The sequence below is a fragment of the Opisthorchis viverrini genome, assembly GCF_000715545.1.
Source record: "Opisthorchis viverrini unplaced genomic scaffold opera_v5_76, whole genome shotgun sequence".
Classification (NCBI taxonomy): domain Eukaryota; kingdom Metazoa; phylum Platyhelminthes; class Trematoda; order Opisthorchiida; family Opisthorchiidae; genus Opisthorchis; species Opisthorchis viverrini.
The window spans coordinates 227647-242506 of NW_008751730.1; the positions used below are offsets into that span (position 1 = coordinate 227647).

At 43.1% G+C, this 14860-nt stretch overlaps 2 protein-coding genes across 2 annotated transcripts in view; both read right to left on the reverse strand.

Moving 5' to 3' along the window:
• T265_04445 (hypothetical protein) overlaps window positions 1-10458 on the reverse strand; it is a gene marked incomplete at both ends in the record, with an annotated part of 10710 nt that extends 252 nt beyond the window's left edge. The window contains 7 exons of the mRNA XM_009169194.1: window positions 3-158; window positions 188-264; window positions 1270-1402; window positions 6169-6276; window positions 9826-9990; window positions 10012-10133; window positions 10364-10458. Of these exons, the coding sequence (XP_009167458.1) occupies window positions 3-158; window positions 188-264; window positions 1270-1402; window positions 6169-6276; window positions 9826-9990; window positions 10012-10133; window positions 10364-10458 (856 nt within the window). The remainder of the gene's footprint in view (window positions 1-2; window positions 159-187; window positions 265-1269; window positions 1403-6168; window positions 6277-9825; window positions 9991-10011; window positions 10134-10363) is intronic.
• Window positions 10459-10578: 120 nt separating this feature from the next.
• T265_04446 (hypothetical protein) lies at window positions 10579-12620 on the reverse strand (the record flags this gene model as incomplete). Its single annotated transcript, XM_009169195.1, has 2 exons — window positions 10579-10853; window positions 12563-12620. 2 exons carry the CDS (start codon window positions 12618-12620, stop codon window positions 10579-10581), a joined length of 333 nt encoding a protein of 110 aa, XP_009167459.1.
• Between the last annotated feature and the right edge of the window lie 2240 nt (window positions 12621-14860).

Consider the following 14860-nt stretch of genomic DNA (forward strand, 5'->3'; position numbering starts at 1 on the left):
ACCGGAAACACGCTCTCTAACTGCCTCGTTACGGATTCGCCGACACCAACCCACACGAGCTATCGTTCTGAGACAACGATTGTCGAACACTTGAAGCAGTCTCAGGCTCAGTGCTCGAATAGGCCAAGTCTCACAGCCATACAACAAAACAACCCGTACTGTAGCTTGAAATTAAGGGATAAATCACTCTGACGCCATAGGTGTCTCAAATTAATAAACGCGGCCCGAGTCTTGCGGATTCGTGCAGATTCGTGTAATAGCCCGCTTGATATTGATCCGCCAACAGTAGAGGGAACCGAACAACTCTTTTGATTCGCAATTGCTTATCGGCTGGATGGTATTGGCTTATCTCATTTTCTACTGTCTTTCTCGATGCTAGCTGTGTAATGGCATATCCCATGCACAGATTTTTAAGAACGCACACAGTCCATCTACCCAACTGGCGTCGGCCGCAGTTAAACCCCATTTAGAGTCGCCTCTGAAGCGTGTGACTAATTACATATGCTTGTTGTTTCGTAGGTTTATAATCCAACATTTACAGTTTTCCTCTCTCCGAAATGCTGATGCGTAAACTTCATCAAAAGCCAGCCTAAAGTCAAATGGATCGGAACTAACTTGTGACTAAATCTCACAAGAATCGTCTAGATTAAATTCTCCCCTTCTGAGAAGTTCCGATAGACCAGCTGGCTGCTCAACTGCTCTTTGCTGGCTGCATCAAGTGCAGCCTTTTTCAAGCCAATCAATATTTCATTCACTTGTACTTAAAAAACTGAATATTTACTTTCGTAAGAGCCACCAATGACACGGATGCTTGTGTAGCGTTTTCTTCTTAAACGCAACTTTGTGTCAGTCAGCTACGCTGTGCTCGAATGGCTGTGGGCTAACATTCATTCTCAAAGGAACATACTACTCATACGGTTGCTGAAAACAATTGTAAGAATAATCAATTCTGTCGAGAAAATATGCCGTAATATCTCCAACCGAAACGTGTGACGTGCAACACATTCATTTGAATAATAGCATAAACGAGAGATTCAGTTGGACTGTAGTTAAACTCTCAGTTGAAAACAAATTAGTCTGATTCTGACTTTGGTTCGCTTTTGGTGAAAAATTGTCACACTCCCGGTTGGTAATTGAATTCCAGTCCCTGCTGTGTTCTCCAATAAATGTGAGCGTTAACCTCAGACTACCGCAGTTCTACTGAGTTGTTTTATCTAAATGATCTAACCGAATGCAAAATTATATATATATATATATATATATATATACCGTTCATCTGTAACACCCGTACGGTGTTTAGCTGCCACGCCACTCACAGTGGGCACGAGAGCTGGGATGCTGCCAGTCTGTTCAAGCCTAGACAGGGAAGTCAAGAGGCAAAGGTCGGGTTCGAACCATGGGCCTTCAGGTTAGGAAATCCGCGTTCTAACCACTGATCCATTCGCCCTCCTCCGATAATTACTGTCCGAACTCTACGCTTGCACAGGACAGAAAAGGGTGAAATATTGTTTGTAGCGAAAAACCAGTTGTTCATGAACCGTTCCTTTTGGTTTACAAATATCACATGCGCTAACGTATTTACAATCTACATACATTAGTTCCTTTTGAGCGGTTTGAAATTTGTTCTCAAACGTGGACACTTCATTGATTATTTCATCTTTTGAACAGTCTTCATTGTTTACTCTGCATCTTGTTTTCCACAAACCGAGGTACATGCAAACACTGGCAATTAGAGCTTTTCTATCCGCTATCGACTCATTGATTGTGATTAATTGATGTTAATTGGACTTTTGTTCGATAAAATTTGTTTGCGTTCATCTGATGTGAAAATCGCACAGATGTAGTAGGTGTAGTGAACACGATTTCCGGACTACTGATTGTTTCTTGTGCTTCATCAAAAAGGAAAAATTTACCAAACAACACCGTTACCAGATGTCATCGTGAGGACAGCCGGTTTGGGGCTTGAAAATATGCCAGATCTCAGGGCTACCGTGAGATATGTTAGCTTTGTACACTGGTCTACTTTCATGAGAGCCGGTAGTGAACATTTAATTCTATCGGATAGAGAGCGAAGTGGGCCCAGAATTGTTAAGAACTTACCTTCTAAGATTCTTTGTCTTCAAATGAAACGAATCTTCTATAGACTTAATACACTTCTTATAAGGTTACTGAAAATTCCTCAACAACCTATAACCGGTTTCGCCCTTCTTGGGGCCCACTAGTAAGTGCATAGAGCTCCCGAATCAACCTACATAGCCGCTGGTTTCAGGTAGAATCTATCGCAAAACCGAATTTGTTTGCAAATGAGCGTATTTTGCTAATTTGGGTCTTAAGAAGGGCGAAACTGGTCGTGGGCTGCTGAGCATTTTCAGCAACCTCATGAGTAGTGTGTTACGTATATACATATATCGCGACATCTCTGAAGCATGGGGCTGCCTGGTGCAGCTTGTTTAGTTGCTTAAAAACATCACAAACTAGAGATTCAGTCGGGTCCCAGGCGAGTGTCTCGCAAAACCAAATTTGCTTGCAAATGAATATATTTCGCTGAGATGAATCTTCATTCCAAAGAATCCCGTACGAACAAACGTTTTCATACTGATATGGATGCAAACGTATATCATTTAGGGGACATCAGGTTATGTAGACATTTTGAGTTTGATACATGGAACTATGATAAATCAGGCATAAAAGAGCCTTTTCTGGACAAACGATGGTGTGAGGACAATCGATAACTTTTAAACGAGATTTCGTTATGCCTTGGAGATGAACAAATTTCCTCTAACCACCGTCAATCTATAATTGGCTGAGATGAAGAGTAATTTCACAAGATGAGTGAAACTTCCATCTCAGAAGTCGTCAGGAACTGGTCAATAAATTCTCACGTGATCAAACTCCTGTGATTGAATCATGTATGAGTGAGGGCTAATCAGGCTGTAGATCAGCCGCTCATAACCAAACGGTCAAGTATTCAAACAATGGCCAGGAGCGAGTCAGTTTGAAACTCTTTCAGTTTCGTGAGATGCCCATTTCTGATGAGGATTGAAAAGCTCTACGATGCTTTTTGGCTTTTCAGCATAGATTGGCCTCAGTGACAGAAAGGAAACTCAGTCTACCGCAGCGTAAGCTTGGTTTTCATGGATCCGTTTTTCTTGACTTTCACAACTTCATCAATTTGGTGCATGAACCATGCAGATATATGTAGGGTAAAACTGAGAAAAGGACATCTAGTTATTTTCATAAAGGGAACTACTCACGACGTTGATGAAAACTCTTCGACAGCCCACGACCGGTTGCGCCCTTCGTCATCAGGTGAGCACAGTCTCCGAGTTTCCGTCAACCTTATGTTCTACTTGAAACCAAATTGCACTGTTTCCGAGAAATACACTCATTTGCAAATCAATTTGGTTTTCACATAAGACTCAACTGAATCTCTCCTTTATGATATTCTACAACCGAATGTGCTGTACACAGGCTGCCTCATGTTTCATTTGGCACAATATTCGGGATATCGCAGTATATTTTCATGAAGGAAACTACTCACAGGATTGCTGGAAACACTTCGACAGCCCACGACCGGTTTCGCCCTTCTTTGGGCTCATCACTTATACGCAGTCCCCGAGTTTCCGCCAACCCTATGTTCTAACTGAAGCCAAATTGTTTAAAAGCATTATAAACGAAGGATTCAGCTGGGTTCCAGGTGAGTCTCTAACAAAACCGAATTTGTTTGCAGACGAATGTATTTCGCTAACTTCGTGCAATTTGGTTTCAAGGAAACCCGGTAACTGCACCTGCGTGACTGACTGTCTGATGAGCCCCAAGAAGGGCGAAACCGGTTGTGGGCAGTCGAAGATTTTTCAGCAACCCAAATTGGACTGTTTTCGAGAAATACACTCATTTGCAAATCAAGACCAAATTGATTCAGTAACCCCTGACCGCACAATTATCAATGGCGTCTTGACACATTGAGCAGCCGTGCGCTGGTGTGCTTGTATCCGCAAGTAGCTGCCGAATTCTCTCGTGTTCTCTCTGTCATCCACTTGATTTTTACCTTTTTACGTCTATTTCATGCACACTACCTGAACACTTTCAAAATCGTAAATCCCCAAACGGAGCACAGATCGAATTTCTCTTTCTACATTTAGAAACATCAAACTAAACTGGACTAGATATACAAATCAGGCAACCCTGCGGACTATGTGGTTGTGTGGACATCATTTGGCAGGTGTGGATTTAGATATGTCGGTGAATTTATAGCCACCGATCATATTCCCGGGGTGTCGGAGACGTGGTTCACCAGACAGCACATGGTGCAACATCTAATGGGTTGGCGGATTTCATCGGCGTAGGTCAACTGCCACCTCACCATCCAGTAGCCGAGGGGCCGGCGTCGCGTCAGCGAGCACTTGGCCCAAGTCATCGAAAACACAAACATCAAGTATATGGCTGTTCAGCAGACCGGGTAGAGATTGTCACATAAAGACCACAGTTACCAACCGCCCCGTCAGCAACTTGAAACGCAGGTAGGAAGGTTGTTAGCATAAATAGAGAGAATAGAAATCTCATTCAACTGTTTCAGCCCCCTCTCTGTGGTGCACACGCACCCCCGAGGAGTTTTTTTCGTTCGAAATCAGTTAACGTGATAATAATGGGACGCTACACACGTATCTGCCATGCACGTGTGATCCTTCCCAGGTCCACAGCAGAATGAAGTCAGCGTTTCGAAAAGTACACTCATTTGCATATTAATTTGGTTTTTACAGGAGACTCATTGGGAACCCAGCTGAATCTTTCGTTTATGATGTTCATAAGAGGGGTTTTCAGCAACCTTGTGAGTAGTGTATTTCGTCCATAAAAAGTTATTATTTGTTTGATGTAATGAGGATTTTGGAAGTTAGCGAAACTGACGTCTTCAAGTAATGTGCACATTCAAACTTGCTAAGCTACAGACATGCCTAGCGAAAGCAATCCGTTTCCGAGAGCCATTGTCTCCTCAGCGCAAGTAATTTTCAATTGTTGAAGATTCTTCCATAGCCCACGACCGGTATCACCCTTCTCGAAACTCATCAGGTAGGTTTAGTCCCCCGGTTTCCGTCAAACTTATGTTCTACTTGAACCAGAGTTGCGCGGAATTAGCGGAATACGCTTATTTGCAAACAAATTTGGCTTTGCGAGAGACTCATCCGAAATCCAGCTGAAGGATTTTCAGCAACCTTATGAGTATTGCATTACGAATTTTTGACTGCCTTTAGAAGGACCACCACCCCTGGTGGAAAGAAAATAGTGTCCAAAATAATGTTTCAGTTTTCCGCCATTTCGCTGATTTGTTTTGAGCGCACTAAGCGAACTATTCAAAAGTACAGCAGCAATTCACTTTCTTAAGTTTTACGTTTTAGCCTCTGTCCTGTTTCCTGAGCTGGGCAATTAGTCTGCAGGGAAACAGTGTGAACTAGCTGCATGCTAACGATACCCCCTCACGCTTGAGCAAATCTTTTCACTAAAGGTTTTGTACCGTCAGTGAAATCAGATTATGCTGAGAAAAACTGAAAACCATTAAACAGCTGTTTCATCCCTGTCGGGAATCAAATTATAGGGTCTAGAATCCACGAAATTCCGACGAGCACTTCACCGTTTTGTCACGAGCGGCAAAACAGCAGTGTGAATAAAACTCACTTTCACGGGATATAACTTCACTCATTCACAAATCGAAATCACGTGGTCACTTATAGCTCGACTCTTCGAGTGACGAGTGAAACAAAATTACCCGGCTAAACAAACAGAGCAATGGCCGCGCACCCACAACCGCAACATTAATCCCTTTCAAAGCGGAAATCTCAAAACGTGGAGGGCAAATTCTTCTTTGCTGAACTGAGTTCATTCACGACCGTCTTCGAAAAGAACCGAAGCCCAAGTGGCATTATACACGCATTTGCCCGGTATACTGATGTAAGGTAGATGCTCAACTGGTTGACGAACTTTACTACCGCTCTACGTACATTACCTTATATTAATTACTCTGCGATATTCATCGAAATTATCACATTAACTCGAGACACAGTCATTTGATCTGGATGCACTATACAGTTGACTCCAACAATGCGGTGTATACACAAGGAACAATTAAGGTGAGAATTACAGATGGCTCAACGGTTAGAGTGCGGATTTACTGACCGGTACGTCCGTGGTTCGAACCTGACCTCTGTCTCTCGACTTCCTCTGGCAGTATCCCGGCCCTCGTGTTTCTTTCTGGTTGAGTGGCAGTTTGGCACCGAAAGGGTGCTACAGCATTGATGATATTATCGTTTGATTTCTTGGCTCAGTGGATCTACACTCAGTTTCATCAAAACCAGATGACTCATGCCAGAGTGCGTGATGAGAACTTTATTCGCATATCGAGCAATTAATTAATATCTTCTCCACTCGAGATGCAATTAGGGAGTTGTCAAACCATGTTCTCGAAGATAAATAACCTCGTCAGTCCTCGCACAGCTCAAAACAGGTGTGTGTGTGTGTGTGTGTGGGTTCGCGTGATTGCACTCCACTTGCGCATAGTTCCGGAGAATCCGTGATTCCTCTAAAAGCAGCTACGAGGATTTTTTTAATTGACTGAGTTTTAACTCTCTGACATTCTAGGGAATTCACATTTGCTGCCCTCAGGAAGAAAACTAACGAATCAGGCGTCTTATTTCATGATCCATTTTCCGTACAGCTCTTTCGAAGACATAAGCGGCGTGTCCTCATAAGATGATTCAGGAAGCACATTTTCCATTAGTTTAGTTTTATAACAGTCAAGCCATCGTTCCGGATGTACGCAATGATTGACTAACGTGACCATTTTGTTGGGCAGTGGTCAAAACGCCTTGCAGAAGGAACGCTCTATTCGACTACAGCATGCTACAAAAGGATTTGATGATGGTATTGAAAACCACATACTCGTAACATAGCGGAGTATGTATCTATCTATCTATCTATCTATCTATCTATCTATCTATCTATCTATCTATCTATCTATCTATCTATCTATCTATCTATCTATCTATCTATCTATCTATCTATCTATCTATCTATCTATCTATCTATCTATCTATCTATCTATCTATCTATCTATCTATCTATCTATCTATCTATCTATCTATCTATCTATCTATCTATCTATCTATCTATCTATCTATCTATCTATCTATCTATCTATCTATCTATCTATCTATCTATCTATTTATCTATCTGGAGGCACTGGAGGCACATTTTGGTGTTTGCAGTGTTATAAATTCTTCATTCCCTTGTGCGAGGACTCCGTCGTACGTATAAGAGTGACACTAAAAGGGTTCCATCTCACTGTTTTTAAGGTTTCTTCTATCGATTCCTGCTAATTACATCCTGCTAATTACATTGGGTTACGTACTCCACTGAGCAGATTTCACCCCAAGAAAGGGAGTATAAAACGTTCGCCTTGGGGGTTTTCTCGATAGGCTCCCAAACACCTAATTTAGCTGCCCGATAACGTGGACTTCCACAGAAAGACATCTTCTGTGCTGAGTTTTTCAAGAGTGTGTCCACATTTTCCGAGAGAGATTTAGAACAATATATATATCTATATCAGTATTCATGATACACGTTTGACGCTTTTGAAATCTGTCATGTACAAGAGAGTTTACTGAGTAAAAACCGTTGGGCATTTACGTCAAACGTGAACGTTTGTTCATTTGAATTTATCGATCTGCGCGGAAAAGGTAAAGGAAACAACAAGGTCATTTACTAGTTTATTACGAAGGATCGGAATAGATGAACACTTTGACAGGGGTTATTATAGACGTAGTCCGCAGTGGACCATCTGGAGCTACGATCAATAGTCACGAGGTGCATTCTGCTGCACAACCAATCACAGCTTCACAAAATATTCAAGCACTCTCTGGAAACTTATGACATCTGTGATTCTCCTAGCAAAGTATTTACCGGGTAAGAAAGGGCAGCTGAGATCCATTCTCATTCGAAACCGTTGTTTTCGCGGCGTGCGTCTTCCAGCCGGTACCAGAAATTCGAACCTTCTGTTGGAACAACTCAACAGACTACTTGTGAATGTGATCTTTCCGAGCAACTTCCATTTCGGAATTTTTTCGTCAATGAATTCTTTCTGTTTGTAAAATTTAAAACCCAGTTGTTTTCCTGTTTGTCGGTGATGCGCGAAGGTTTGATCGGTTTACGATGAAAGCCCAATGCATGTCACATGGGACACTCGAACGTTTTGAAGCATGGACGTAAGAAGTTGAACAACAAGATGCATCAATTCAAGGGATTAAATTCCTGTGAACGAACCACGTGGTCAAAGAATTTCGATCTGAGCGGTGTAAAGGTCCCGTGGGTATTCGGTTAATCCATCCTTTGCGTACAGATAATGCGCATGGACAATGGGAGAGCAGCAAAACAACTTGTTCGGGGGACACTTTTCACATCTTTCGGATGACAGAAAAGGGGAAGTGGAGACGGTTCCCAAATTTAGCAAAACTTTATAGTTGTTGCAGCGAAAATGTAACAACGACTTGGATTAATGGGTCTTACAATCCACTTAATCACTTTGCCTCAATAGGTAAAGGTCGATAAATGCAACTTTGCCAGCCCTGACAGTGCTTTTGTGATTAGTGTATATAAGACGTTTTCCCATGGATTACCATGAGATAACCAGTAAACGCTTACTTAATTGTTAGCGTTATTACAAGATGACAAGGGCTCGCAGTCAGTTTGTCAACTCATCGTCTGCAGTATATGGTCAACTCATTTTCGGAGATTGAGCCCACTAAATCCACGGTTGCCAGAGTGGTTTAGATAACCATAGTAACTGCTGATTCCACGTCTTGAGATGTAGACTGATTACGAAACGTCCCGGAAACGTTTACCCTGTAACAACCACTCCCGCCGTGGAAAACATGGATCTGAGCGTGTTACCTATCGATCGAGCGAAAACATTTGTCAATCAGCTGATTGCTAGGTTATAAATCACCTGCGTTTTGGCGTGTTGTATCTAGCATCCTGTGTTGGGCAAACGGCTCCCAGAGTTTGGCAGTTATCTGTTAGGCGAGAGACATGCTTCAAGTGGCGCGCACTAATTGACTGGCATGTGTTCCAGAGGTACACCAACTGAGACCGTCCCGCGAATCCGGAACGTTCTTCGAAGGAACCATGGAAAGTTCCAGTATATCTTCTACTCGAAGAAGCCACTTCACCAGGATGAACTGTTTTGCCCCAGTTCGAATTATACAAACAGCGCTGGAGTCAGACATTCATAGACGGGGCGAAATCTTGCAGGGTCAATAACTGATCTCAACTTCGTTTCAGAAGAGCGTGATAAACAATCGGGCAACTTTTCGCTTTGGACACAAAGGCTTCATCAGGCCAAGTGAGCAGGTCACCAAATTGGCCAGGTTTTAAGACAGACGGGGAACCAATCAGTAAGTCAGTCCTCTTCAGATCAATGTTGAGTGTCAATTAACGGCTCTTGTGGGTTAGTGAAGTTGTCAAAACCTTGCTATGGTGAATTGGGGGAGTTTCAAATTAATTCTGATCGGGTTTGGTTCGTCAATCTTCCACTTCAGGGTGCTTCAGTTGATGATTCACCTCGGTTTCCAGTGTGTCAAAAGCGAAAGATTCCCCAGCTAAAAACTACCGATTGTTTATCAAGCTCTTCTGAAACGATGGCTTGTCAATCGGTTCCAAACCTTTTCCAATTGATTGATCTCAACTTCCTTCAGTCTGCGGAGCCTCGCACAGAGCCTAGGTAGACTAATTTGTTTAATGAATTAAATAGTTGTTCTTTCAGCATGGCGGTTGATTTACTTCTCCCAAGCCACGATTCTGCGTAAGAACTATAAGCCACATAGTACAAACAGCTAGTTAGTACACGCATTTGCACAGGAATCTGGTTTTCACGAGAGGCCCAAATGAATTCGGCCGAAGACATCTTGATATGCAGGTGAATATGGTTTGCAAATGTTAGACGAGCTGGGTGAAATTAGAACATACGGTTGAGAGAAACTCGAGGATTGCGCCTCCCTGATGAACTCAATGAAGGACAAAACTGGTCATGGGCTGTGGAAGAGATTTCAGCAACCTTGTGATTAGTTTCTTCCACGGAATCTGGTTGACTTATTTAAAGGAAGTGTTTTCTTTGGGTGGGGGGTTGTGCCATCTAGGAGGAGGCACGGAGAACAACAATCCTCTGGGTAGACGGTGTTTCGCATGAACGAGCCATCGTAGTCAGTGATGTTGAATATCTTCCCCGTTTTCTAATCACCTCGTTACTAACACGCTGACGCCATTCAAAAGTGGCCACGCTTCTGAGGCATCGGTTTACAAAAACCTGAAGATGACTCACATCATCTGTGGCCAGAGGCCACGTCTCGCACTCATACTCCGGGAGTATTCCGGCCACAAGTTGTCACAGGTAGACGGATACATCCGGGGTAACATGATAGCAACAAAGAAAATTCTGCCCTACACCAATAAACATGAGTTACTAAGGTGAATTTTGACATCCTTTTGAAAAGGTAAATACAGTTCCTTTTTCCCAAGTAACGCCCAAAAAATGCATCAGGTGTTAAACAGAATGAAAGTTATTAAATGCGGTGGTCTCCATCTGGTGTCCAGGTTCAGTTCGATTCTCTCGAAGCCGAACGAATGGACCCCCGGGATGCTCAACCGTACACCAAATACGACAGTTGTCAGGGTGAAATGCTTGTAAATCGATTTTCTCATGATAAGTCTCAGATACAGCTTCTTCCAGAGAGGAATTTTACGATGTGTTTGGTCCACCAGGTACTTGTTTGTTTCATTGGGCGGCAGAATCGGAAATAATAATCGTCCAGCTATAGCACCCTTTCGGTGTCAAGCTGCCATGCCACACGAAGGAGGCACGAGGGCTGGGATACTGCCAGGTTGCCCAAGCCTAGACAGGGGAAGTCGAGAGGCAGAGCGGGTCGGGTTCGAACCACGGACCTTCCGATTAGTAAATTCGCGTTCTAATCACTTGGTCCATCTCGCCCCCTGAGGCGGCAGTGATAGCTACTTGTATTACCATAGTCGTTGATGTAGTTTTTCTGGCATTGAAGAACGGTACTGATCCAGTAAATATCATGCCGTGTTGCTTGAATATTTGGTCCTGTCTACAGAGTCTTCAATTACCTAAACGCATCGGAGTTCTACACAAATGAGCTTAAAATTATCGGTCTCTGGTTGGAGCAATCCATTCTGTGGAAGGGGAATTTTCTAAAGTCATGGTGAATTCATTCGATGCGAATGGGATACTGGAACACAGCCAAGCACCACTCTATTGGACAGTCAAGTGTCTGGCTAGCAAACTTCATAGCATAACGAAGCCAATCCAACCAAAATGTGATATTATCAAGTGCTGGAACTCGTTCCAGATTTCCAAACTTTAACTGGTCTTGGGAAAGCTCTGGAAGGCGGAAAACTGGTTCTACGTTGTTCAGAAACTCAGTGTTCTTTCGCGCGTTTGTAAAATCTTCTTGACATCATTAAACAAACGAATAATATCCAATTTGATAGCCCGTGATTTTAATTTCTCAAGCTGTAAGCATAAACTACTTGGGCTCTGGTTTAATAGTAAGAAGCGTCGCCCCAGTGTCGTGTATCTACGAAAATGAACGCAATTACTACTCTCATAATTATCTTTTCTAGCCAAGATGACGGATCTCGCTTTTCGGGCTCATCACATCTAATTTCCACTTGTTCATGTAACGTCAAATCGATAAACGTGTCATTGAAGCAAACGACAAATCCGGGCGGTACCACTTAGTGACTGAAATCAGATGGTTGGTTCGAGATAATCGGGTGCGAGGAATCATGTTGCTAAATTTCGCTTGCACATCCAAAATACGCCCAATGATGCCAGCAGCCGATGGTCGATATCAAACATCTAGCTTGAGCTGATACATTCTCTGGGCTTCTACGCGCCCGTCGGCCCACCGACTACCTCCGATGAATTGGTCTCTGTAGGAGGGAAGAGAACTTTACCTCTAAAATTTACGAGCATGCCCAACCGATGGTTCCAACTTATACCGTGTGACACACAACTTTTGGGTAACACGTGAGTTACACCACGAACAACCAGTTTACTACAAGCATACACAAACCCGGCCGTGTATCGTTTCATTGTGCGTCCTATGAGAACAGGCGGTCATCACATCAGTTGAAGATTTGTCTGGTTCCTCTCCCTCTTTCCAGAAGCAGAATGATAGCCTAAAGAAGTTTCTCCGAAGAACTTACTTCTTGAATAGTTCAATCAGTAGGCTGGGCTGTATGAAGGCATGTTAACAACCAGTGTACACCTCACCTTGTTCAGAGCACCAAGGTACCAATACTTAAGCTAATTGCACGTGGAACCAAGTGTTCGAAGTTTTGAGATTTGATGCAGCTAATTTTTTCGACAGAATATACTACTTAAATCACATGACAAAGTCGACGACAAAAGGTTTCACCCTTCTTGAGGTCCGTCACTTAAGCATATTCCATCAAACCTACGCAATGTAGTCATTTGCATCAACCAACAGCCAACTTATGGGCTGTTGAGGGGTTTTCAGCAACCTTATGAGTAGTACATTACAAATATACATGTACCGCGATATTTCAAATATCGTAGCGACTGAAACATGAGGCGGCCTGGTGCAGCACATTCATTTGCCAGAGAACACCACAAACGAGAAATTCAGTTGGGTTCCAGGTGAGTCTCTCGAAAAACCAGATTAGTTTGCAAATGAGTATATATTCGCTAATTTCGTGCAATTTGGATTCAAGTAGATCACAAGGTTGACGGAAACTCGGGGACTGCACCTACCTGATGTCGTGGGCTGTCGAGGAGCTTTCAGCAACTTTATGAGCAGTGCATTGCAAATACCAATTATGAATAGTATTTCGTCAATTTGGTTTCAAGCATGTGAGAGCACAGTCAGCTGAATGATATCATAAATGAGAGAAACTCATTTGGATTTCCCCTTAATATCACTCACATTTCCACATGAGCAGGTTTCAACAATGAGCTGATCTTATCCAAAGTGTAATCAGGTACAAACTTTTTCAACACGTGGTGGAAATGTAAACATGCCACTTGGCCATGTTGTTCTTCCTGTTTCTTTGGGAACTGTTTCCATGCAAAGATTGTTCGTGAATAAATTATGACTAATCTCCTAAACATCGTACATACGAGCTCTGTAAACAAGACAACAAATCATTACAGGTATCACAATGATCTGTTTCTTAACAACCGGAAAACACCGACTGCCTCTCTAATTGTGTACTTGCCCAAACAACGCACGAATGAGTAGTCAGCTGGAAATATCACACCTTGCATTACTGTCCCTATAAACCCAATTAGGTGTGTCACTTCTAAGCAGAAATTTCGGTCGGTATAATCCAAAAAAATGAAGATCCTGAATTTAGGGGCAAAACAACTTTCAAATCTCCCAAAGGCTGGTTTCAATCAATTTGAAAAATTTTGGAAACGATTGAGAAATCATCGTTTCAGAAGGGCTTGGTAAACAGTCTGCAGTTTTCTAGTTGTGAAACGTTTTGCTTTTGACACAAAACTTCATCAAGTGAGCCGGTCCCCATGTTGGCCAGATTTTAACGCAGACGGAGAATCAATCCGTAAGACTTCTTCAGATTAGCGCACTAGATCTTGTCGATTAGTGTGGTCGCCTAAATCTTGCGCTGATAGTTTGGCGGGAGTTTCGAATAAGTTGCGATCCGGTTTGGTTCTTAAATCCTCCACTTCAGGGTGCTTCAATTGATGATTCACCCGGGGTGCCACTGGGCTTGTAAGTGTTACACCAATTTAGTTGAGGGGACGGAAGAGGAGTGGTAACCGCACACCAATACTTGTCAGCTCAACTGATCCAAAACCGTTCTCCACACCCTTGCCAGTTCCGCGCCCTCTGTTCTCCTAACACTGGTGATTTCTAGGACCAAGATTGCCTGGGATGCTCACACACACAGTACGCGTCTCAAGTTCTATCGATTGCCACAGACTTCCCTAACTCGCCTGTGTATGTGTGTGTGTGTGTGTGTGTGACTCAGACCCCGAAGTGCCAGCAACCCATCTGAAAGGGTTTTGTTCAGCGATTTTTACTTTCTCTCATTCCCAGGACTCTAGACGGTGGTTCGTCACACAACACTGTTCAGCGCTCGAATCAATAGGTAAACTTCTCACCGGCTGAAATGTGGACTGCCTTGTTCGACAGTTCAACTGTGCATATTCTTTGTCAGACTTTTTTGTTTGCATAATGAGGTCATCTGTGCGTCAGAAAACACGAACCTGGGAACTAGTGGACAACGGAGTCTACAAACGGTGTTCGCATCTTCAACGGAAGTAGACGAAGGTGAGAGAACGCAAATCGATTTCAGGTTATTCGAGTGCGATTCTCCGCGCGCGCAGACACAGAAAGAGACACGTCGTTTTGTGTACTCAGAAGCTCCAAGCAGTTCACAAGTGGACTGAATGCTTTTCATAAAGAAAAACTACCCACAAGGTTGCTGAAAACTCTTCAACAGCCCACGACTGGTTTCGCACTTGCTGGGTTTAAATAGAACAAAAGGTTGACGGAAACTCGGGGACTGCGCCTACCTGATGAGCCCCAAGAAGGGCGAAATCGGTCGTGGGTTGTCGAAGAGTTTTCAGCAACCTTGTGAGTAGTTTCCTCTATGAAAATATACTGCGATATCTCGAGTAACGTGCCAACTGAAACATGAGGCCGCCTGTGTGCAGCACATTCAGTCGTAGAATACCATAAACAAGAGATTCAGTTGAGTCTATCGTAAGAACCAAATTGATTTGCAAATGAGTGCATTTCTGGAATGG